This window comes from Emydura macquarii, unplaced genomic scaffold (assembly GCF_026122565.2).
Source record: "Emydura macquarii macquarii isolate MOO-44397 ecotype Brisbane River unplaced genomic scaffold, CSIRO-AGI_Emac_v2 contig_2321, whole genome shotgun sequence".
NCBI lineage: Eukaryota > Metazoa > Chordata > Testudines > Chelidae > Emydura > Emydura macquarii.
The window spans coordinates 237,899-261,371 of NW_027132458.1; the positions used below are offsets into that span (position 1 = coordinate 237,899).

Consider the following 23,473-nt stretch of genomic DNA (forward strand, 5'->3'; position numbering starts at 1 on the left):
ATTCAAACACACACACAAAGTACAGAGACAATATGACCGTAATGATTTCATGAGAGGGTTCCATGAGGAATTATTTTTCCAAACATACATAAATACCACAAAGCAATTCCTCTCTGTACCGTCACTAGCTCCTCAACTAACAAACAGAAGTTTAAGAACAAATCTTACAAAGAATTCTTTCATCAATTACTATAGAAATAGTATTTAAAGAAGCCAGAATGATGACCAACTACTAACCTTCATATATGGTTTTAGCATAAAACTAACATATTGACTAGAAAGAACCAGTTTGAGCTAATGAAGAATTGGAAAAGATCTTTCATCCTTCTCCCCACCTTTTTTTTGAGGATGTACATGTGAAGTAAAATCAAGGGGAATTGAGAGTGCCCATCTTCTTGCAGGACTGTGTCTACATTATTTATGGCATTTGAGATTACATAAACTATAGCAGGGGATACAAATAATTCTGAATTTGGGATTTCATAGGTAAGTGAGGGATAAACTGATATTTCAAAATTTGTCTTTAACTATAACAAAATATATTTTAAGTTTACATATAAATAAATTCCATTTGGTTAATTATTAGGGATCTGGAACCATTATTTTAAAACTTTGTAGCTCAGAGATTTATTGATGAAAAATAGAAGTAATTCATGTCTAGGTTAGTGGTTCAAATCAAGCCCAGTTAGCAAATGTTAATGTTACTATTTGTAAGGAATTTGGTGACCAAGTGAAGTAATTTTTGAAGGGAGGATATTGTTTCTTTTCCAAAGACAACAAATGGCCACTTCACAAAACTAAAACTACAACTAACACTAACTGGCCAATCTTAGCTGTATTAGGGAAACCAAAGAGCTTGGAAGGTGAACTAAAATTGATCTCTCTAATACATAGTTGAGGCAGTTTGGCAGGGCAGCGTGAGGAAGCCAGCCCTACAACTGCATTGCTGTACCTAATCTATGGATAAAATAGAGGACTTTGATCTCCACAGAGGTCAATCCAACACCTTTCACAAAAATTAAATTAACTTAAATACTTAAAGAGAAAAAAAAACTTTGCAGTTACACTTTTAAAATTTTAGTATTTTTTTCTTACTTTTAATGCTCATCATTCTAAAAACAATGTTCATGAACACTATCTTTTCAATCACAGACAGGTGCAACTACAACAAATTCTAAGGAACAAGAAAAGTTCAACCTTAATCTAACCTGTCTGCAGTGAGAGCTTTTGTGATCTAAATCACCAATTTAAGCACTTTGTTGAAAATATGTCCTTCAAAATATTTTGTTTCATCATAAAGTGCAACTTTTAAAATACACTTTTCTCATTGGACAGTGGCTATCACTTTCATACTAGAAACTAACAATATAATACAGCAGTACTACTTCATTTTAACTACACTGCTCTATGGCATATTTGAAATCCAGTACAATTTTTATTGTTAAAGTCAAAGCTAGACAGCTGATGCTGAACATGACAAATGTCTTAGCTCTCTAATTTACGCTGCTCAGCATTTCATCAACTAAATATAGTGTAAATGTACTGCCAAGGAGAAAAAGATAATATAATTCATGTGGATCATATCCTTAAACTAGAAAAGGCATGTGTCTTATTAAACAGACTGAACTGAAACGAGTATTATAGTTTATCTTTCATAGCACTTAGGAAATTATGCATTTATCAGAAATCATACAGTATGCAGTCTGATACTTTCAGTTATACTATATGAAACCTCTGAATTATCTTTTTCATTATTTGAATGACCTTCATGACGTTTGGTCTTGAGACATTAAATACTGTTTCCATGGAGAAGGCCACTGTATTAGGTTTTTGTCTTTTAAGCAAATATGCTATTGGAAGACAATACATTTTCTGCTAACAAGTCAAATTTAATATAGTCAAAATAAAAAAGTTACATCAAAAAAAGGCAACCCCACTTTTATTTTAACTATCCTATATATTGTATAAGATTAATTCCCCTGAGCATGCACATTCTTGATATACAAAATGTTAGTAAAACTGAACTTGTTACTTACAAGCAAAGTTCCATAGTTAAAAAGAAAGTTCTCTGTTACAATCTGGGGACGGAACACCTATTTGAGCAGAGTTTTGGTATAAGATTAAATAATTAAAAAACATGGTGAATGTAGCATATTTTACAGTGTATTTAAAAAAGCAGAACATTTATTTTGTTTTTATCATTAGAATTGTTTAAACATAACTTCACAAATAGAGCTCAAGTCTTCATTCTGTCAAAGTTGGAATTTCCACTGACTTCAGTAAAAGCTGACTTCAAGTAAAGAAGGCAGAATTTGGACTATTCAAATTATAATCAACACAAAGTGTCTTTAAGGAGCATACAATGGTTTCTGTTCTTTGTTTCCTAATTTAGAAAAAAAATTACCTGGGATGTCACAAGATGAAGAACTACAGGCATCATGGGAAGGCACATCTTCAGCTGTTTGGCCTGAATTGTTGATGGATGTTTACGTCCAGAGACATTAGCTAAGGCACTAAGAATGTCACCTGTAACACACAGCAAATGTGTAAAATACATCTCAGTATACCTCAACAAAATTAGTATACTAAATAAAGGTGCTATTAACATTTTTTCTCATGTAGCCTGTATGAGGTTTCCCTATTTTTGATTCTTCTTACAAACTGAACTACTTATAGAGGGTTTGATCCTGCAAAGTGCTTAGCACTCTGGACCCAATCCAGCAAAACAGCTAAGCATGTGCTTAATTTTAAGCATGTGAGCTGTCCAATTGATTTCCACTGATTACCGTCAAAGCAACAAACAACTTAGCATCTAACACTTGCCGGTAAGTTGCTCTGATTCAAACAGAAGACATACCTTTCTTCTCTAGATAGTAATTCAGAATGAGAGGCAAAGGGCATTACCTGTTATCTTAGTTGAAAATTTTAACCAGTTATTGCAAAAAATTCTATCCCTTAGATTCACAATCTCCCAGTAATGTGAGAAATTAATTTCTCCTTCGTATTGAATAGATGTAAGAGACAAGCAAGAGCCTTGAGACTGATTACTATGTTACTCCTGTTTTATTCCAGTATAATTCCACTGAAGACAGTAAAATTATTTTTGCTTAAAACTGGAGCAGTATTGTGCCATGCACACTATTTTTCAAGGAAAGCAGCTGTCACTCAATCTTCTGTTCCCACACTAATTAACTTTTAATTCCACACTGCCCTAAAAGCAGGGATAATTTCTGGTCCACTAGAAACACTTGTAAATCAAGTCTCCCTTTCTGACTTCTAAGCAGTCAAATACATATCAGAATGAAGCACAAGAAGCTTATGCAGTCCAGCCAAGTTTAGCAATGAAAGTTGGAGAAACCTATTTAGCAGCTTTCCGTAACATGTTAGAAAAGGGTGTTCAGTGACTTAGCTTTAAATTAGAGGTTCCCAAACTTTGGCCTACATGACCCCATTTTGAGACAATGTTTCCTGTGACCCCAGACAGCAACAATGCAACACAGCAATCAGAATTCATGGAATTTACACATTAAGTATGTTATTTAATGGTCTCTAATCTGACACATAGGCTTCCGTGCTGTAACACAGCTTCTTGAAGTTTAGTGGTGTGATAGAAATTGCACATCTAATCTACTGCGTGACATCAATGGCAGATCAATACTGAGATTTGATAGACACAAGTGAGCTGAATCCAGCTTTACACAAATACAATAGAACCTCAGAGTTACGAAAACCTCGGGAATGGTGGTTGTTCGTAACTCTGAAACACTCATAACCCTGAACAAAACTTTATGGTTGTTATTTCAAAAGTTTACAACTGAATATTTACTTAATACTGTTTTGAAACACTATTATGCAAAAGAAAAATGCTGCTTTCCTTTTTTTTTTTTTTTTTTTTAAAAAAGTAGTTTACATTTAACACAGTGCTGTACAGTATTTGCTTTTTATTCTCTCTCTTTGCAGCTGCCTGTTTGTGTACTTCTGGTTCCAAATGAGGTGTGTGGCTGACTGATCAGTTCGTAACTCTGGTGTTCATAACTCTGAGGTTCTACGGTATGTGCTCATGAATGGCACCATCAGATTCAAGGTACATGTTGAGAGTGCAGGATATTCACTCTTGACAGTGAATCAGAACTCCAGAAGAGAAAGTTGGGCATATGTTCATCACAAGAATCCGTTGCAGGAAACTGACGAGCTGTTTGATTTCAGCTGCTAGCAAATCTATGGCATCAAGCGTGCATGAAAGGGGTTTTGCACCCAAACATACTTTGTCATGTCCAAGTCGGAGGAAAAGGATGAAAACATTTCTCCATCTGGTTGAGATGCTTAGCCATCTCTTGTGTGGGAGGCTGAATAATTTTACTGTCAGCCAGGAACTTGCAGCACAGACACAATGAGTTACAATGATTCTTTACTGCAAAAACAACGAGAGTTCTGTAGCACTTTAAAGACTAACAAATAAGTGTACTCAGGGTGACATACAACAAGGTTACTTACCAGTAACTGTTGTTCTTCGAGATGTGTTGCTCATATCCATTCCAATATAGGTGTGCGCGCGCCCCATGCACAGATTCCCGGAACTTTTTTCCCTAGCAAGCCCTGCAGGGCCAGCCAGGAGCCTCCTGGAGTGCCTTGCTCATATCGCGGTATAAACGGTGCTGCAGGCCCCGAGGGCCCCCAGTCCCTTCTTTCTGCTGACTCCGACAGTGGGGACGGAGGGTGGGTTTGGAATGGATATGAGCAACACATCTCGAAGAACAACAGTTACTGGTAAGTAACCTTGTTTTCTGTCTTCGAGTGATTGCTCATATGCATTCCAATATAGGTGATTAACTAGCCATATCTTGGAGGTGGCTAGGAGTTATCGGTGACCTGCTCTTGTCAGCACGGCTCTGCCGAAAGCCGCGTCTTCTCTTGCCTGCTCCACGATGGCGTAGTGCAACGTGAAGGTGTGGACTGACGACCAGGTCGCTGCTCTGCAGATGTCCTGCAGGGGCACTCGCTCCAGGAAGGCCGCGGATGAGGCCTGGGCTCTGGTTGAGTGTGCCTTCACAGCACCCGGAAGGGGCACCCCTGCCTGCTCGTAGCAGGCTCTGATGCAGGCGGTAATCCAGTTGGAGATTCGCTGGGTGGAGACCGGTGAGCCTGTCATCCAGTCAGCCACTGCTACAAACAGCTGCGATGATTTCCGGAAGGGCCTGGTCCGCTCGATGTAGTAGGCCAAGGCTCGTCTGACATCTAGCGAATGCCACCTCCACTCCTCCTCCGAACCGTGTGGCTTAGGGAAAAACACAGGGAGGAAGATCTCTTGATTACAATGGAACTGAGACACCACCTTAGGCAGGAAAGCCGGGTGAGGCCTCAGCCGGACCTTATCCTTATAGAAAACCGTGTAGGGGGGCTCCGAGGTTAAAGCTCTTATCTCAGAGACCCTCCTAGCCGATGTAATGGCCACCAGGAAGACTACCTTCCAAGACAGGAGGAGTAGGGAGCATGTGGCCATGGGCTCGAAGGGGGGTCTCATCAACATGGTAAGGACCAGGTTGAGATCCCAGGGCGGCACTGGGTCCTGGACCTGAGGGAAGGTCCTCTCCACCCCCTTAAGGAACCTAACTGACATGGGATGGGAAAACAGGGACCGCCCCTCCATCGGCTGGTGGAAGGCCGAGATGGCCACCAGGTGCACCTTCAGGGAAGGTGGAGCTAGGCCCTGAAGCTTAAGGTGCAGCAGGTATTCCAAGATCACCTGTATAGGTGAGAAACTTGGCAGTATACCCCTAGACTCCGCCGAACAGGAAAAACGCCTCCACTTGGCCCTGTACGTAACCTGTGTGGACGATTTCCTGCTACCCAGCAGAACCTGTTGGACTTGTAAGGAGCAGGCTCTCTCTCCCTCCATCAGCCACAGAGTCTTCATGCCGTCAGGTGGAGGGAGTCCAGGTCCGGGTGCAGCAGGTGCCCCTGGTCCTGGGAGAGCAAGTCATAGTGCCTGGGTAGCGAAATCGGTGCGGTGATGGAGAGGTCGAGCAGCATGCTGTACCAATGCTGCCTCGGCCACGCTGGGGCGATCTGAATGATGTCTGCTCTGTCTCTCTTGATTTTGAGAAGGACTTGGGGCAGGAGCGGGATGGGGGGAAATGCATACATCAGGCCCCCCGTCCAGTCTATAAGGAACGCATCGGACAGGAGCCCGGCTCGCGACCTCGTAGCGAGTAAAACCTCGGGCATTTCCTGTTTCAGGCTGACGCGAACAGGTCTAGTCGGGGAACCCCCCACTCTTGGAAAATTGAAGTCACTATATCCTGGTGCAGTGACCAGTCATGGTGGGGTGAGAACGACCTGCTGAGGCGGTCCGCCTCGTTGTTCCTGACCCCGGGGAGGTGAGAGGCCGATAAATGAAAATCGTGCCTCACTACAAAGTCCGAGAGTCAGATAGCCTCCTGGTAAAGGGCCGAGGAGCGCGATCCCCCCTGCCTGTTCACATAACACATGGCCGCCGTATTGTTCATGAGGACATGGACCACCCTGCCCCTCAGGAATTTGAGGAAGGCCTTGCAGGCCAACCGGACTGCTCTGAGCTCGCATACGTTGATGTGCAGAGCTCTCTCCTCCGGTGACCAAAGCCCTTGGGTGCCCAGGTTGCGACTGATGTGGGCTCCCCATCCCACATCGGATGCATCTGTGATGAGAGTCACTGATGGAGGAGAGGGAGACCATGCGGAACCTGATGCGTCTGATATACTTGTTCAGACGACGTAGGTCTAAGATGGGTCTAAGTCCCCCCTTGGCCTTGGGAATCAGGAAATACCTGGAATAGAATCCCCTCCCCCTCTCAGTCACTGAGACTTCTTCCACCGCCCCAAGCGCTAGGAGGAAACCTCCTGTATGAGGAGTTGCTCGTGGGCAGGGTCCCTGAGGGAGAATAACCTGGGGGGAGAGTCTGGGGGAAAGGCCGTGAGTTGAAGGGCATAACCTTTGAGAACCACCTCCAGGACCCAACGATCCGTAGTAATGGCTTCCCACTCTGCATAGAATGGTTGAAGCCTTTCCGCAAACGGTCGGGTAAAATCCAGGGGAAAAGGAAGAGTGCCACCCTTGTGCACACTGTCAAAACCGTTTATTGGGATTACCTCCTTTTGGAGGCCCTTGCTGGGCCAGCCTCCTCTGTTTGGCCCCCGGTAGCGATCCCGACCTTTCCTTGGCTGGGCTGGTCGGGGAGCCAGTCTCGGCGAGGGGGACAGGGAGGGGGACAGTTGCCTCTGGGCCTGAGGCCAGGACTGGCGTCTCAAGGCCTGGGGGGTATACAGCCCTAGGGACTTCAGGATAGCCCGAGAGTCTTTCAAGGCATGCAATTTCTCATCTGTCTTTTCAGAGAATAGCCCAGTGCCATCGAAAGGGAGGTCCTGTATGGCCTGCTGGACCTCATGTGACAGGCCTGATGCCTGGAGCCAGGAGCAACGACACATGACGACAGCTGATGCCATGGCCCTGCTAGCTGTGTCCGCTGTGTCACTGGCGGACTGCAGAGCCGCATTCGCCACAGCTTCTCCCCCTCTTGGGTCACCGTGGCAAAATCAGCCGCTTGGTCAGGTGGCAACACCGATGCAAATCTCTGTAGCGATGACCAGAGGTTGAGATTATATTTCCCCAACAGAGCCTGGTGATTCGCTACTCTGAACTGCAACGCTGCAGTAGAGTAGATCTTTCTCCCAAAGAGATCTAGTTTCCTCCCATCCTGATCTTTGCGGGGTATTCCCTTGGTTACCCTGGTGGTCTCTTTGATTGGCTGCGTCAACCACTATAGACCCGGGCGTCGGGTGATTATAGAGGAACTCAAAGGGCTTCTTAGGGACGTAGTATTTCCTTTCTGCCCCCTTGGACATAGGAGGTACAGAGGACAGGGTTTGCCAGAGGTTTTTGGCAATTTTCATAACCCTGTCGTGTACAGGGAGTGCCGCTCTTGAAGGGCCCACCGACCCTGATGGCCCAAAGAAGGGGTCCTCTTCCTCGGACATGATTTTTAGTTCCATGTCCAAGTTCTCAGCGGCCCTTTTTAGGAGGTCCTAATGGGCCCAGAAGTCAAATATGAGAGCCCTGTGATCCCTGGCCGCTACATCGTCTGGAGACTAGGAGGAGGATTGAGGAAGGGGCCCTGTAGAGGGAACTTCCTCAGGGTCCGAGTCTTCCTCTGTATCATGCCCCTGGGTTGGTTTAAGCGGCAGGGGTGCTGGCGGGGCCGCCGAGGAGTGTAGCGACACAGTGCCCTGGGCCACTTGTGCGCCCCATGGGCCTCAGTAAGGCCATTGCCATGGCTCTTGGCCCCATCCCGGTACCGGTATGGAGTGCAGCTGGTGCACTGTAGCATGCCGGCCACCTGAGCCGCCAGAGCATCACTTGCCACCATGGTACGGTGAATGGCTCCGTGAAGATGATGACCGGCGCCGACGCCTTCGGTACTGGCGGGAAGACGAAGCCAAAGAAGAGGTCGAGGACCTGCCCCTGCGACGAGATGTCTTGTGACGCCGTTTGCCCCCTCGAGATCGGGACCGGCGTCGGTGATAGCTGCGTGGAGCAGATCTGGACCGCCCCGCTGTCGGTGCTGGCACGGGTGGTGGGATCAGGAAGGATGGCGTTGCCGTAACGTCTGGGACTGGTGCGGAGGCTGGTACCCAGACCCTTGGTGCCCTCGATGCCAGTGGTGATGCCCGGACCGGCGACAATGGGCTGCTGTCCCTGGATCGACTGCAGCTGCAGGACAGGGATCTGGAACGGCACCGTGACGGACTCTGCACCGGAGTTTGTGAGCCCAAACTGCGGTCCCTGCTGGGGTCGGAGTTGGACCTCTGACGACCCCAGTGCCAGCCTCGCGACTGCCCACAGTGCCGAGGCGCTCGACGACCTAGAGTCGGAGCTTGGAGGGGAGCCAACGCTCTCCACCCTCCGTGACCATCTGGGAGAAGACTTAGATTGTGGACGTCTCCACCCACCGGGGCCACCCAGCGCGTGTTTGCCCCGAGACGCAGGTCCCTGAGCCCTGGGCCGAGGGGGGGACGGAGCTGTGGGCATGGCCATGAGGGCGCGTGCCGCAGTGAACGCCTCCGGCATCGACGGCCCTTGCAGGGGTGCTACCCCACCCCCAGGAGTCGGGGGAGGCTCCCTGTATGGAGATGCCGGTGCCAGAGTAATCTCCATGGCACGTGGCTGGGGCATCTCCTTGATCTCTCCCTGCTGTCCCGGTAGCGGGGAGGAGTCCATAGGTGCGGCTTCGGGCCGCGTCTTCTTCTTGGGCACTCTCAGCCTCGGTGCCGGTGGAGCACTCCGCACTGACGACACGCTCGGTGCCGTCGGGGACCGCGATGGTTCAGATGCTGGTCAGAGCGTGGACTCCATCAAGATGGCATTTAGCCTGGTGTCCCTCTCTTTTTGCGTCCAGGGCTTAAAGGCCTTACAGATACGGCACTTGTCTCTTCTATGCTGCTCCCCGAGGCATCGGAGGCAGCGGTCGTGAGGATCACTCACGGGAAAGGCTTTAGCGCAGAGACCACAGCTTTTAAAGCCCGTAGAGTCAGGCATGGCTCAGCAGGAACCCCTAGGGTACTTGCTCTAACTATTTAACTAACTATAAACAACTACTTAACACTATAACACTAGAACTTCAAAGAATAGTCGAACAAACAAGCTAGGGCAACGAATGCTACTTGCAGACAGCAAGAGGCAGCAGTTCCAGCAACCGTCACAGGCGGAAAGAAGGAACTGGGGGTCCACGGGGCCAGCAGCACTCTTTATACCGCGATATGAGCGCAGCACTCCAGGGGGCTCCTGGGCTGGCCCTGCGGGGTTTGCTAGGGAAAAAAGTTCCGGGAATCTGTGCACGGGGCGTGCACACACCTATATTGGAATACATATGAGTAATCACTCGAAGATAGAAAAAGAAGATATGGGCCTGCCTTAGGGTACTTAAAGCCACTGCAGATTCCCCTCTCAGAAAAGGGTAACATAGGCTCCTATCAGCTCAGGAAGAGAGAATGCTGTCTCCACAGACAAGGATCTTATGGAGTCAAGTCTCCTGGATATTTGCACATCTGGATCATGAAAATGGCAAAATGGAATCTGCAAAGCGACCTCTGCACAGCCAACATGTCCAGGCCTGCTTCACAAACGCCTTGCCAGGATGCCACCATTTTACAAAATGACCATATATGTGAGATCACGATGTGTGCAGGCTACCATTTTTTAGGTCAAAATGACAGCCTCCTGGCATGGCATTTGTAGAGCAGGTCTGGACGTGTTTGGGGACAGATGGCATTGTCTAACACGCCAAACGTGACCTGTTGGACCCACGACCCCATCTCCTGATGGCACGACCCCTTTTGGGATTTTAACCTGCAGTTTGGGAACCACTGATTTCAATTAAGACGGTTTTGGTCACTAAAGTCTCATACTAACTTTAATTGTGTGCAAGGTACTGTGTATAATTTCATATAGTTTAAACACATACACACAATGCACACAGAAAATAGTCTTCTAAGCCAATATTAAAAAAATCTGAACTCTTGGAGAAGTGGATGAATTCCTAGCTCTACTGAACCCAATGACAAAATTACCAATGACTTCAGTGAGGCCAGGATTTCACCTAGGATTTCTGGATGATAAAATTAACATTTTCAAGGAGTATATAATTTTTCTGGAATGTACTACCACAAAAGAGAAGTAGGTTTAAGAGTGACACAAAGTTATCCAAGGCAACAGGGATTCTTGTGAGAGACAGATAAAATAAAATAAAGTTAACATGAGCCAATGAGGAAACACAGCTGAGTTACTACAAAAACTAGAGAGAAGGATCAAAACTCTGACCATTATGCGGACGATTGTGGTTCAATAACCAAGAAGTGTATGTGAAAACCAGCGAATTCCACGCTGATTGATCTTGTTTTACATGAACTATTGTCTTAGGCAAACAAGAGGCCTTCAAAATATTCATAAAAATGGAAACGATGGGCAGGAGAAAGTCTCTGCTTATACCCAAAGAAAGAAGACAACTCTCTAAACACTGAAAAATATTCATTTAAAAGACAAATTCTGCCTTTGAATGTAAATATATTTCCTGTTTTTCCAAGCCTATAATAATTGAACTGAACAATTAAAATCCAGATTCTGCCACCCTTACTCGTAGTTTCATAGATTTTAAGGCCAGAAGGGAACATAGATTCATCAGACCTGTCCTTCTGTATAAAACAAGTCATAGAATTAATTCATATTAATTAGCTGAGTACTATCAGTGGTTTATTTCTCAAATATTCCCATTGACTTCACTACTCAATGTACATAATGGAGGCAGAATCTGGCCTTAAATAAAATTTAAAAAGAGAGATATGCAAACAATTCTATTCCCAATGCAATATACTATTCATAAAAATGAATGTATTTCCCATAATTTTTCCAATTATGTGAGCTTCAAGAAATAGTCCTTAATTTTAATAAGTACATATTTCTTGTTTTGAATAATTAAAATATTATAATATGACAAAGCCCCAGTTGTGGTGAACAAGAGATGCTGAATCTACCTAATTTGTTATTCTGGCCTTCCATATTTTATAATGAATACAGTGGTCATCCTGTTGCCAATTATGCATTAAATAGGCACATTATTTCAGTATGACCTTAACAAAGGCAAATGGCAATTTTTAAAGGTTGACCACTCTACTATTGATTGAATCCAACTTTTTAAAATATATATTTGAAATCAATTTATATTTTTTATTCTATTTGGTTTATAGCTACATCTGCTGGAAGAGAATGGGATTAGAAAGCAGTTTAAATAAATATATATTAAAAACTAGCAAACATCAATTTCCAACTCAGAAATGTAACTGCTTTTAATTAGTTTCACACTGCAAAGTATCTAACTTCAGATATTTTTCATATGAGGAAATAATTTTCACCCCTCATCTAGAACATATTCTTTCATTATCCCAAACAGGTAAAGAGAAAATACTTTTTTATAAAACTAGAGATTGTAAATTTAATCTTAATAAAAACAGTCACAAAGACAACTCTCCCTTTAGCTAAAAACAATAACTGGAGAAGGAAAACAAAGTGGAGAACTTATGTTTGATCTGGAAATTGTCCAAAACATGCCATTAACATTATACATTAATAATAAAGGCAGAAAATTGCATGTAAAAGACAGTGATAAGTTATTTTTATCATCATCATTTGCATTACAGTAGCACCTAGAGACCCCAATTGAGATCAGGGTTCCACTGTTTTAGGCAGTGTACACACAGACAGACAAAGTGTTCCTGTCTCAAAGCATTTACAGTCTAAGACCCCAATCTTGCATGACCATACATGGGCATCTGATAATTAGTTACTTAGGAAAACAAAGGACAGACATGGTTTGCGGGAGAAACAAAATATTACATGGTCTTTGTATATAAACTTTAAAAATAGGCAGGTGACTTTTAGGCCTACCAAACTTTGCAAGTGCTACCCTTTCTTTTTCATTACTAAAAACAACAATTAACATACAGTGAGAAATAAAAAAAACTGTCATTTCTCAGACAACATAGCTGATGGGTTTTATTCCTCTCCTCTGCCTTGGAGCTTCCAGGTGCCCTGTCCTTTGCCCCCTCCCTCTTCTCCCTTTACACCTATACATTTGGAGGATTTCATCTGGTAACAGAACTTTAACTGACATCTTTACACTAATGACTCACAGATTGACCTCTCCACTCCTAAAGTATCTTTCTCCATCCAATTGTATAAGCTAGTCTCACTTTTTGAAGTCTCATCTTCCTGGAAGTCTTGCAGTCAAACTTGTTTTTTAACATCTTTCCTCCCAAACATTCTCAACTACCCACATTCTTTGTCAGGCTTGATAACTCCACCATCCTCGGTCCTCTAACCTGTGGATCGTTTTTGTTGACTTCTCTCTTGCCTTGCTGCTTCATCCTTCAAGATTTGTCCAAGATCTATCCATTTTTTCTGTTCAAACAGCCAAAACTTTCACGCAGCCCTTCATCACATTTTATCTTGATTTGTAAAAGCTTCTACTCTTTGGCCTCCCTAGCACCTACATCTCCCTACTCAGCCCATACAAATTGCAGGTCAAATGACCCTTGTTTGAATCCCTGAACTGGCTGCGTCACCATGCCAAATGCAAGCTTTTTGTTCTCACCTGCAATTTCCTTAACAACTCTCTGCTCCTCTCCATTTCTGCTCTTATGATGCCAGCCTTGTCTGCTTCTCACAAAATCCTACCTCAGTATCTCCTTCCAAACTGCACTCTGTGCCTGGAACTACATCCCTATCGACTTTGGCTGGAACAGAAAAACCATTAGCATCTTACCCTTCAAAACTCTCCTAAAGATCTATAAACAAATTAAAACATTAATTATGGCTTCAGGAGAAGATTGGGATAGTTGGCATTTCATATATAAAGTATGTTAGACAAACTTTATTAAGACAGCATTCAAAGGTTAGGAAATACCAGAATTAAGATAGTCTGTGCAACCTTAATTCAATACTCTTGTGCATTATCGTACAGTCTAATTACATGATCACATACTATTTTTTCCACAGGACCTTGCCTCATTCGGCGCACATGATGGACATGCTCTGGGGATGAATGAGATATGTGTGTTGAAGTTGTTCTCTGTAGGATCCTGGCTTGTTTGTGCTAAAAATGTGATTATGCATTTAAAGTCTGTACCATAATGCATATGCACAAACAGTCCAAATTAGACTGCACAGGCAAACGTAATTCTGGCATTTTCTAACTTGAGTGCTTGACATTGCAATCTCAATAATGTTTCTTTACTCAGTCCACACCCGCCCCTGCGCCCCCCACCCCCACCCCAGCTCCTTTCCACAGTCTCCTCCCTACATCGCTTTTTGGGTTTCAGTCTCTTTGCCCAGCCATCTCAGTTCTCCCCTCACACACCAGCTACTTGCCAATCTGGCTCCCCTATCCTACCCCACACCCACTGGTTCCAAGTTCCCGGATCCTTGTCCAGCCAGTCCCAGTATCCCCCTACTCCTCATCTGATGTCAGTATTCCTTCCCTTAGACAAATGTCTCCCAGTCACCAATTTTTCCCTCACTAGCTCCCAGCACCAGTCTCCTTGTGAACCCAATCCCAATTTCTCTCCCTCCCACACCCTTTAGTCTACGTCTCATGTTTTTCCCCTTCAGTACTCAAATCTGACAACATCCTCCTCCACAATAACTTGGTACCAGCAGAGGGGTCATTGAGAGTGCAGGGAGCCTAACCCCTTTACAGGGGAAGTCCAGCTTCACCTCTGTAGTCCTGGCCTTGAGAATGCTTGGTTGCTCTCTGGGAATGGTGCACATAGTCTGGTCAGCACCAGGAGCTGTGAGAGGCTCAAGAATGCTCAGTGAGGATGGACTCTTCAGAAATTAGCTGCTAAAATAAAAAAGTGTCTACTAAGGATGTGTGAACTGTGATTCTCTCATGGCTTGTAATTTGGCCAAATCTGGGTGGATTTTCATGGGGCTAGCACAAAGCAATCCACAACACCAAGACCACTCCCCAGCTAAATTTGAAGTCCCTGTTCTAAAGCATGGGGGCATTAGACCTGTTCAAAGAAAAATTGGCCAGAATTTAATATAGGCAAAACAATGACTTTTTCTATCCTTGTTATCAGAGACAGCTGAACTGTGTTGGCTGAAATTTTCTAGAAAAATTCATCCTAAAGCAGAAATTAAGCATGTAAAATTTCACCACAAAGACTTTGCAAAATTATAAGCAGTTGAAAACAGGATTTTACAATGGAAAGTGTCAGGTAACCTTAACAAACGGTGCTATCGGCCCCACCTATAACCATACACTCATGCATTTCCACACAAATGTACACTTACACATATGTGTATATATAATATATATATAATGTCATCTCTCTTCTTCCATGCTTTGTAGGTCACTGTTGCTGTTATACTGTAAAGATCTTTGGGGAGGGACCATGTTTTTAAAATGCTTATACAACACTTAGCATAATGAGGCCTCACTCCTGATTGAGCCTCTTATGTGCTACCATGATTCAAATATTTTTAAAAAGAAAACATTTTTTCAAGGCTCAAATGTAAAGTATTATCTGGTTACAAAATAACTAAGAAATTTAATGAAGCTAATGCTATAAACAGTAAATGAGGGGGAAATATCACCTTTCTATCACCATTGTCCTTACTCTTTGAAGAGATACTTAAACATGCCACAAGGGGGTGAGGAAAGAGGTAAGATGAAAAAAATTCTGTTCTTAGTCAGCCAGCAAAATTTACCTAAAATTCCTGGCAGCTCTTGCACAATGTGATAGATGAGAAGATCCAGGCATTTTGACAGGTATTCATTGCCGCTTTGCTGCTCTTTTCCTGGTGTAGTCTTTCTGCTGTCTCTTTCAATGTACATCACCAGTCTACATGTAAGCAAGTGCAAAGGATTACTTCTCGTAACAAAAAACTGATACTATATCTCAAAAATGCCACTGAGGCAAGCATTTCCAGTGAGTATAGTTACAATCAAGATGACATTTATGTGTTGTTTCAGCAACTTGTTGAAAACATTAGATTTCTGTCTTTAAAACTAAGTTCATTTAAAAAAAATAAATCCTTTTATGGGGAACTACAGATGAGCCAAATACAAACACAATTAGGCATATTAAACTCTGGTGTCAGCAAATGCAACTCTATTAGTGTAAATGGAAATACAGTGCTTACATGAGGAGTGAATTGGCCCTTCAGAACTGAATAGGAGAGTCTAATTTTAAACAGTTTACTTTTAATTTTAATACCAAAAAAAAGTTGCCTAACCAAAACAGCGAATTTTTAAATGTGTGTATCTAAAAAGTAGGTTTCAAAATTTATGTTTAAGTACTTAAACAAAGTGGTGTGATTTTCAGTGAAGCCACAAATCCCACCAAAATTAATGACATATATAAGTGCTCAGTACCACTGAAAATCAGGCCATATATCTGTGCACAACTGGACAAACAAGAACTTTAAAACCGAGAGTCAGATTATGCCTAACAACTGTATAGGTTTGCAACCACTGGAGGAAAACACAAGAAACTTCTGCACAAGAAACACAAGAAACTCCTGCACGCACAGCTGGAACCTTTGTGCTACTGCAGTCTGCGAGTGTGGAGAAATACAAACAGTGGACCATCTTGTGGAGGAATGCCCCATTCACTGTCTTGAAGGAGGATGGGTTTCCTTCAACCTCCTGACTCACAACGCACTGGAATGGCTGAGGTCTGCCACATACAATTGCTGAATGAATGCTCAAATGTAACATTATACCACATGCAAGAAGAAGAAGATATGTTTCAAATTCTTAATGTTTTCAGTCTCAAAATTATGACATTGATCTTTGAGTAAGAAATTATTTTAAACTATAGTTTAGCAGAAGATTTTTACATATTTGCAGTATGGTGCAGGGAAGCGTAAATTGCCAATGGGCTGGACTTGTTCCCAGGATTTTAAAAAAGGACTATTTCCAGCACTCTTAATCCATTCCTTTCTTAGCCACTATTTTAAAAAATTAAATAAGTGGATGTGACACAGAGGCCCAGTGGTGGTTCACTATTCTTTGTAGTCTGTGTCAGCAACTCTCGTTAGGACAGACATACTCACTACACCTAACATACTATTGTCATAATCTAAAAAGTGTTAAATAATATATCATTTGAAAATGAATGACACACTGGTGATGCATATCATTGTGAAATGTACATATTAACATTGTATAAGGAATTATTAATATTTTGCTTTAAAGTCTGTGACCACACAAAGGGAGAAAGCTGCCTTCCCTCCTGTCTGGGAGAAAATCTATCTGCCTGTTTCCTCTGTAAATTAAGCAAAGGTTGTGACCGAATTCAAAGAAAAGCATTTACAAACACGGTAAACAAAGCCATCAGTAGAGCATGTGGGGAAAGATGACCACTTAATCTCATTGAGGGATGGAGATTGTACCCCTAAGAAACCTTCCTGCTTCCTGAAACAAGGTCAATGAATTTTGGGAAGATATATAGAGAAATAAAAAGCCATTTTGGCATTCTTTACCTGAAGGGACAAAGGAACCAAGCACTTTGAGATCTATGAAAAGGTCCTGGCCAGAGAGTCTGGCCAGTCATGCTGGAGGAGACTTAGTTAGAAACACTTCTTTGAACAAGAGACTTTAGTTTGTTAAATCAGGTCTTAGTCTTAGAAACACATTTTTTACTTTTGTTTGCTTGTAATCCTTTCTATCTTTAGTCCTTATATTTGGCATCATTTAAACCTATGGTTTTTAGTTTAATAAACCTGTTTCAGTTTTACCAAAGTCAGTGCTTTGATTAAAATAGAGTGTTTGCTAACCTCAGTTAAGGTGATAAACTGCTGCGTGCTCTCTCTAAGGGAGCAGTGAACTTAACTATTGTAAGTGTTCAGTGCGCACTACAGGGCAGGTGGTTTAGGGGAAATTTGGGACTGGGAATTGTTGGGGTCATCCTGCAAGGTGTAACCAAGGCTGATAGAAGCCAGAGTCAGGCTACTGTGCTGTGAGCATGCTGTTGGTGTCAGGGCTCTGAATCAAGACTGCACAGCACAAAGATGCCCAGGGTTACAGAGCAGGCAGTGACACAATCCCTTACTGATGCGGGTTGAACCCCAAAGTGCCACAATAGCAAAGAAATCAAAATGTATTCTTGTCTAGGATGATGAAAATAACTGAATTTATACTACTTCTTGTGCATGTGTATGGTATGTTAGGGCCCAATCCTGCAAACCTTTATTCAGGCAGGTGAACAGTTCCATTATAAAATGGGATTATTCACTGGAATAAGAACTACTTACCTGAGTAAGGATTTTGCAGAATTGGGCCCCTAAGCAATGGCAAGGCTGAATATTTTGAAATATAACAAAAAACCTTTATTTTATGGTGGCTTACATGAGGGAGAGAGGGAGAAAAAAAAGTGATTTCAGTAACCATATATTTTTTTCACTCTCCCTAGCAGCCCCCACAGCAGCGGAGCCAGCTACACTTGCCAAAGAATACCAGGGCATGTTCTAGCTATTTTCCTTAGACTTTCTATATGATTTATTCAATTACAGTCAATTTTGATGAAATGTAGAACATGTTAACTATTCAAAGGCCCATCTCATCATTCAACTCCAACTTTCATTATACAATATAATGTGTACAGTTTTATTAGACATTTTTCAGTTGCCTTGAATAATTAAAACAAAATAACTTATTAAAGTTGTTTAAACAAGTTCTCTCTCACTGGGAGAGATATGTTTAACCAAATATTAAGTATGAGTAAAACATGACCTGGGAAACCAGTCTGTCATATTTTTCTTTAAATAAATATTCTTGTAACTTTTGTTTGAGTGTGGGAAATGTTTAGAATTGTTTACATGTTTTCTAAACAGGCTGTTGAGTGAAGTCTAGCATAAGTTTTATATATATTTATTGTTTTAAGAAAGGAATTCCCTCTTTCCAAATCCAATATAAAGAGAATTTGAGAAGCATCAGATGTCTGTTTACTTATTTGGGGGAAAGAAAAAATAAAAATACATGTAAAGTTCCTCAGTATGGCCAACTGTATCTCTTCAAGTGCGATGCCTTCTCCTTTTCAAAGTTATGTTCTCTCCCACAAAAAAGGCAACAATGACAAGTCCTTCTAAAAAGAACCACCAATATTTCTTTAAATTATTTGATAGCATTGATCAACTCAAGTCCTGACAAGTACACAAATCCACATAAATACAGTCAGCTTTAGGGGTATTTACTGTTCTAATGTCCCAAGCAAACACCCTCCCCTCCCTCACAGTCATCCACAGAAAGATGTAGCAGTTGTTTTACTGCTGCAGTAAACACCTGTTGTGTTTGTATGGCGAAGGTGGGCATAGAAAAGTATCACACTTATCCCATGCATAACAAGTACATGTCTGGCATACAGTCTAACGGAAACAACGTGAACAAACGGCGGCCAGTATTAATAAAATAAACATGGCATTAACAGTTAGGATGAATTAATCACTCTCTCAGAAGCTGGGCATGCAAATCAATTAAATTTCCTGGCTATATCTATGGTATGTTGTACCCTATAACTCCCATATAAGGCAACCTAAGGATTACACAAAAAACAACTTAAGGTTTCAACCATTTTTCCAGCATTTTTCAAGATTCATATATGATTTATAAGTTCTTAATTACAAATAAATTATTCCTTAAATTTTTTGTGGATGAACAGAAAGATCGGTGATATAATTTTAATTATTTTATTTCCTATGTTTAATGTAATAATAAATATTATGTTTTATGTACACAAAGTACAAAACAACAAATAAAATAAGTATTTTCTTTGAAAACTGGTTCAACTTTCCAAAAAACCCTATCATTTTTGGAGATCAAAGTTGTATATTTTTGGGGACAACTATATTATTAATAGTAGACAAGATTTTCAAAATGGGTACCTAAAGATCAGTTCTTAGTCCATATACAGGCATCTACATAAATGGTCTGATTTTTAAAAGTTTTGAGCATTCAGCAGTTTTTACTGAATGTTTCAAACAAATGAACACCTTCTCCTTTTTCCTCAACCTGAGGAAAGATTCCAGATGTTACTAAAATACTAACTTCATATTTTCCTTTGCCTCATATTCTTATTCCTTACGCAATGGAGAAAAAATTCATTATTTATGTTAGAAAAATATTTTAGTATCTATTTACTTTTATATGTTTATAATAAAAAATTATTTTTTTAAACATCTGCCTCTGTATTCTTCATTGTAACAAACATGTCATAACACGTACAGCATAAAGATACAATTTTCCCAAGGTATGGAAATCAGTGAGCTAAATATTTGTCTGAGTCGTCGTGCATTTTGGTGAGTCACATGGTGAAACACATGTAAGCGCGCGCGCGCACACACACACAACACCAGTGTTTCACAGTGTCTTTTCCTGCTACTGTTTTTAAAATGATACTCTGTGTATTGAGATTGGGGGAAGGGAGGGAGGGCAGGGAACAAAGGTGGAAAGACTGTTTGCCAGACAGACAAAGCACCCTACAAATCAGCAATACATGTTTGAACCTAGCTCCAGATATGACACTAGATGCTGACAGAACAATAGCAGTGTTGGAGCAATTCAAACATTAAAATCACTCCCATAAGTAGAGTCAGAATACGCAGATATGAATGAAAGAAAATGGAGGATCAGAAATAAGAACTTCTGCCCTACTTGCAAAACAAAGATCCACAGGTAATTTGAGACCCACTCAGAGATCTTCCATGTGAATATTGCTTTAACTCCCTTTTAAACATCTGAGCAGAATGAAGTCCACAAAACAGGCTGCTTCATCCTGAACTCATGTTGTGAAAATAACCATATAAATGTAATGAACATAAAATTCCAAATCTCAAGTTCCTCTGCTATTATACCATTATTTTTGTCTCCTTGAAATTAACAGTTACAATGTAAAATATGAATACAAGAACAACTCTTCAGTAGATTTAAATGAAGTGAAGGTAAATAATTTGGTAGACATTCATTAGGAAAAAGGAACAATCTTTTTAAAATAGAGCATGTAGAAACAAATAGCCATGACAGCTTAGTATATTATCCAGAAAGGAAGTCAGATTTTGTACTCTGATAGTCTGATAAGAATTTCAGTTTTAGGAATCTACTGTAGTTCTAGGATAACGTGCAAGTCTGGCCAAACCTTTACCTTTACCTTTTGTGCTGCAGGGTGAGATTTTGGATGCAGTGCAGCTGATATATGCTCCCAGAAAGGGAAAGAAAAGGATGGAAATTAGTCAATAAATCCCCTGATGTATAATAAATGAAATGAACTCTCAGCTGCTGAATATATTTCATAGCAGGAAAGTATGAGGTTTTTATGAATTTGATAGAGTTTCAAAACTTACTTATTATTCAGCTAGATAAAGAGACTAAAAAAATGAAGAAGAAATCTCACACTTGATACTTTTTGTTACCAGATAAGAATACAAAATAAAAGGAGTTAAGATGAAACTAAGGACAAACTTAAAAGTGAGGTACATGAATGGCAACCCTAAACACCGAAAACCTTCCCATGTCTTGCTGGTACAACTTGAATGGTACTGAAATAATTTGGTGACAAGTAGCACTATCTCTGGGGGGGGGGGGGGGGTGAATAAATCATTGCAATGAGTTTAGATGCAGAGTTTCCTTTTAGCCTGTAGATGACATTGTATCCAGCAGAACTGCTTTAGTTCTGTCTGAGGATACACTGAAGAGCTAGAACTTGGCAGAGAGTGATAAGACAGAAACAGGGCAGCAGATAATAGGGATAATGAGGAAAAGTAGGGAGACAGGGAAATCAGAGAATAATAGACAAACCATGAGTAAGATAACACAGCTTTTCTGACAGAACAAGAATAAATAAGATACAGATGAAAAATTAATAAGGAAAAGGCCACACATATATTGAGAGAGAGCTTTTGCAGCAGAACCTCATGGATCTACAACACAAATAGTATCAATTCAAAATTTACTCATCCATTACTCTAATTTAAAAGAGACTATAGTGAATCTAAATAAGAGCAGGAAGTAGATTTCACTAACTCAGACTGAGATTTTCAAATATGTCTAAGATTTATGCAACCAACTCCCATCAAATTCAATGGGAGTTGGGGCATAGTTGCAGTAGGCTTCTCTGAAAATTCCAGTCTTATTTCTTAGTAATCTTTATACAACAAACCCAGAGCTAGCCATTTACTGCACTGGGTAGTCACAGTGGCCTAATGGGAGTGCTCTGACCTGGTATGTTCTCTACACTGCCAGTTAAGATGGTCTGGCAGTAACTCCTAGACCTTGTCTCACTCTTTTAGAGGACATGCTTTGTACTACTCACTGAGGGACCCTCCAGCCAATTAGGAGTGGCACTGACAGGTTCTCTCAGAGTTATTTCCATTTCCCTAGATACAAACCTCAAGCACAGGGATTGTAAAGCCGGGGAAATGAGGATATTCTCCTAACTTTTCCAGGACCAGAGAAATAGCTATTTTTCCAATAAGGACATATGAAGTTGCACCTGATTTTTTTTGCAATACATATGCAAGAAGACCTTTTTTATCATGATTTGTAAAATGTATTTCTGATATTATTCTTGTATTTATAAGTAATAGGAATTACATGTTCCTTTCACTTGAGTGAATGCACTTTTGTGCCACACGGTCAGCATAAAGCCTATGCACCAATTAATATTATATCCTCAAAAATCAGGTTTAAGTGGGATTTTAGATATGATGGCCTTACCAGTCTGAGATTGTGGGGTGGGGCCTAGAATGCAGTGCACATCCCCAGGGTCGCCCTGTTGCAAGAGTCAGCCAATAGGCTGGACCTCAAAGAAGAGGGCTTTCACTGAGTGGTCCTGGTCCCTGCAACAGGCTCTTGGGTTGGCTAGCTAGGGCTATGGCACTATGACAACATGGAGACTGATGGTCCCAGAATAATTTCATAGGCATTTTGAAGAGTTCGAAGACTTATGCAGTCAGTTTGCGCACTAATCTTAGTTGACAAATGAGCCCAGGCTTTGTTTGGTTTATTGACATGTTGATAGTCATGTTTGGGATCTGAGCAGTGAAAACAGTGAAGGCAGGTAACAGAGGCAACATTGAGGACCTTCCCCTTTTTCATGCTATCAGGACAGTTTGACTTAAGATGTTATCCTGGTATAAAATGTATACAGTTGCGACCAACTGGCCAACAATACCAGATTTCTGTATCTGTTGTCACTGACTCCTGCAGTTCACAAGTGGTGCATAGGGCTGTGACAGCACAATGCAAAAGGGGAATTTCATCCTTAATATTCAGTTTCCTTTCTTCAGACCATCTCCACTACTTTCACTTTCAGCTAACATACTGTATGTTCCCTGCTATAATATGCTGAGTATACCAACACTGAGCATCCATCAGCAATTTGCATCTACCAGCAATTTTAAATTATTTTACCATCATCGAGGCAAATTATTTTCAATAGGAAAATCCAGTATTTTTACATTATAATATGCTGCAATTCTACACTCATCATACTTACATTTGTAATATTTAAACATGGAATATTATGATCCTCCCTATTTCATTTGGTAATGAGTTATGAGAAAAAGTAATACAGCAATTACATTGGCACTTATGACATGATTCTAAAATAACCATGCTATTTCAAAGCAGAATACAAAGCATGTATTTTCTTAGGTTGTGTTTAACTGAAGAATGGCTTTTACCTAAACTTTGTCTACCAGAACACCTCCAAATTTTAGCTGTTAATGAAAATTAGTTAGGTGTAATTAATTTGTAAAATGATGACACTGACTACAAAGTGAAGAGATATTTTCACCAACTGAAAGAGGAAAGCCTTGATCAAACAATGAGAACATTTATGCACTTCTTGAAAATATTGAGCAACAACTTGTAAAATGCTTACACACA

The 23,473-nt window shown here is 41.5% G+C and overlaps 1 protein-coding gene across 7 annotated transcripts in view; it reads right to left on the reverse strand.

Annotated features, from left to right (window-relative positions):
* ULK4 (unc-51 like kinase 4) overlaps nt 1-23,473 on the reverse strand; it is a 358,194-nt gene that overhangs the window by 216,058 nt on the left and 118,663 nt on the right. For all 7 annotated transcript variants that reach the window (XM_067560838.1, XM_067560836.1, XM_067560835.1 and 4 more), the window contains 3 exons: nt 15,298-15,431; nt 2,405-2,526; nt 2,037-2,093 (listed from right to left, as the gene is read on the reverse strand). In XM_067560838.1, the coding sequence (XP_067416939.1) occupies nt 2,037-2,093; nt 2,405-2,526; nt 15,298-15,431 (313 nt within the window). The remainder of the gene's footprint in view (nt 1-2,036; nt 2,094-2,404; nt 2,527-15,297; nt 15,432-23,473) is intronic.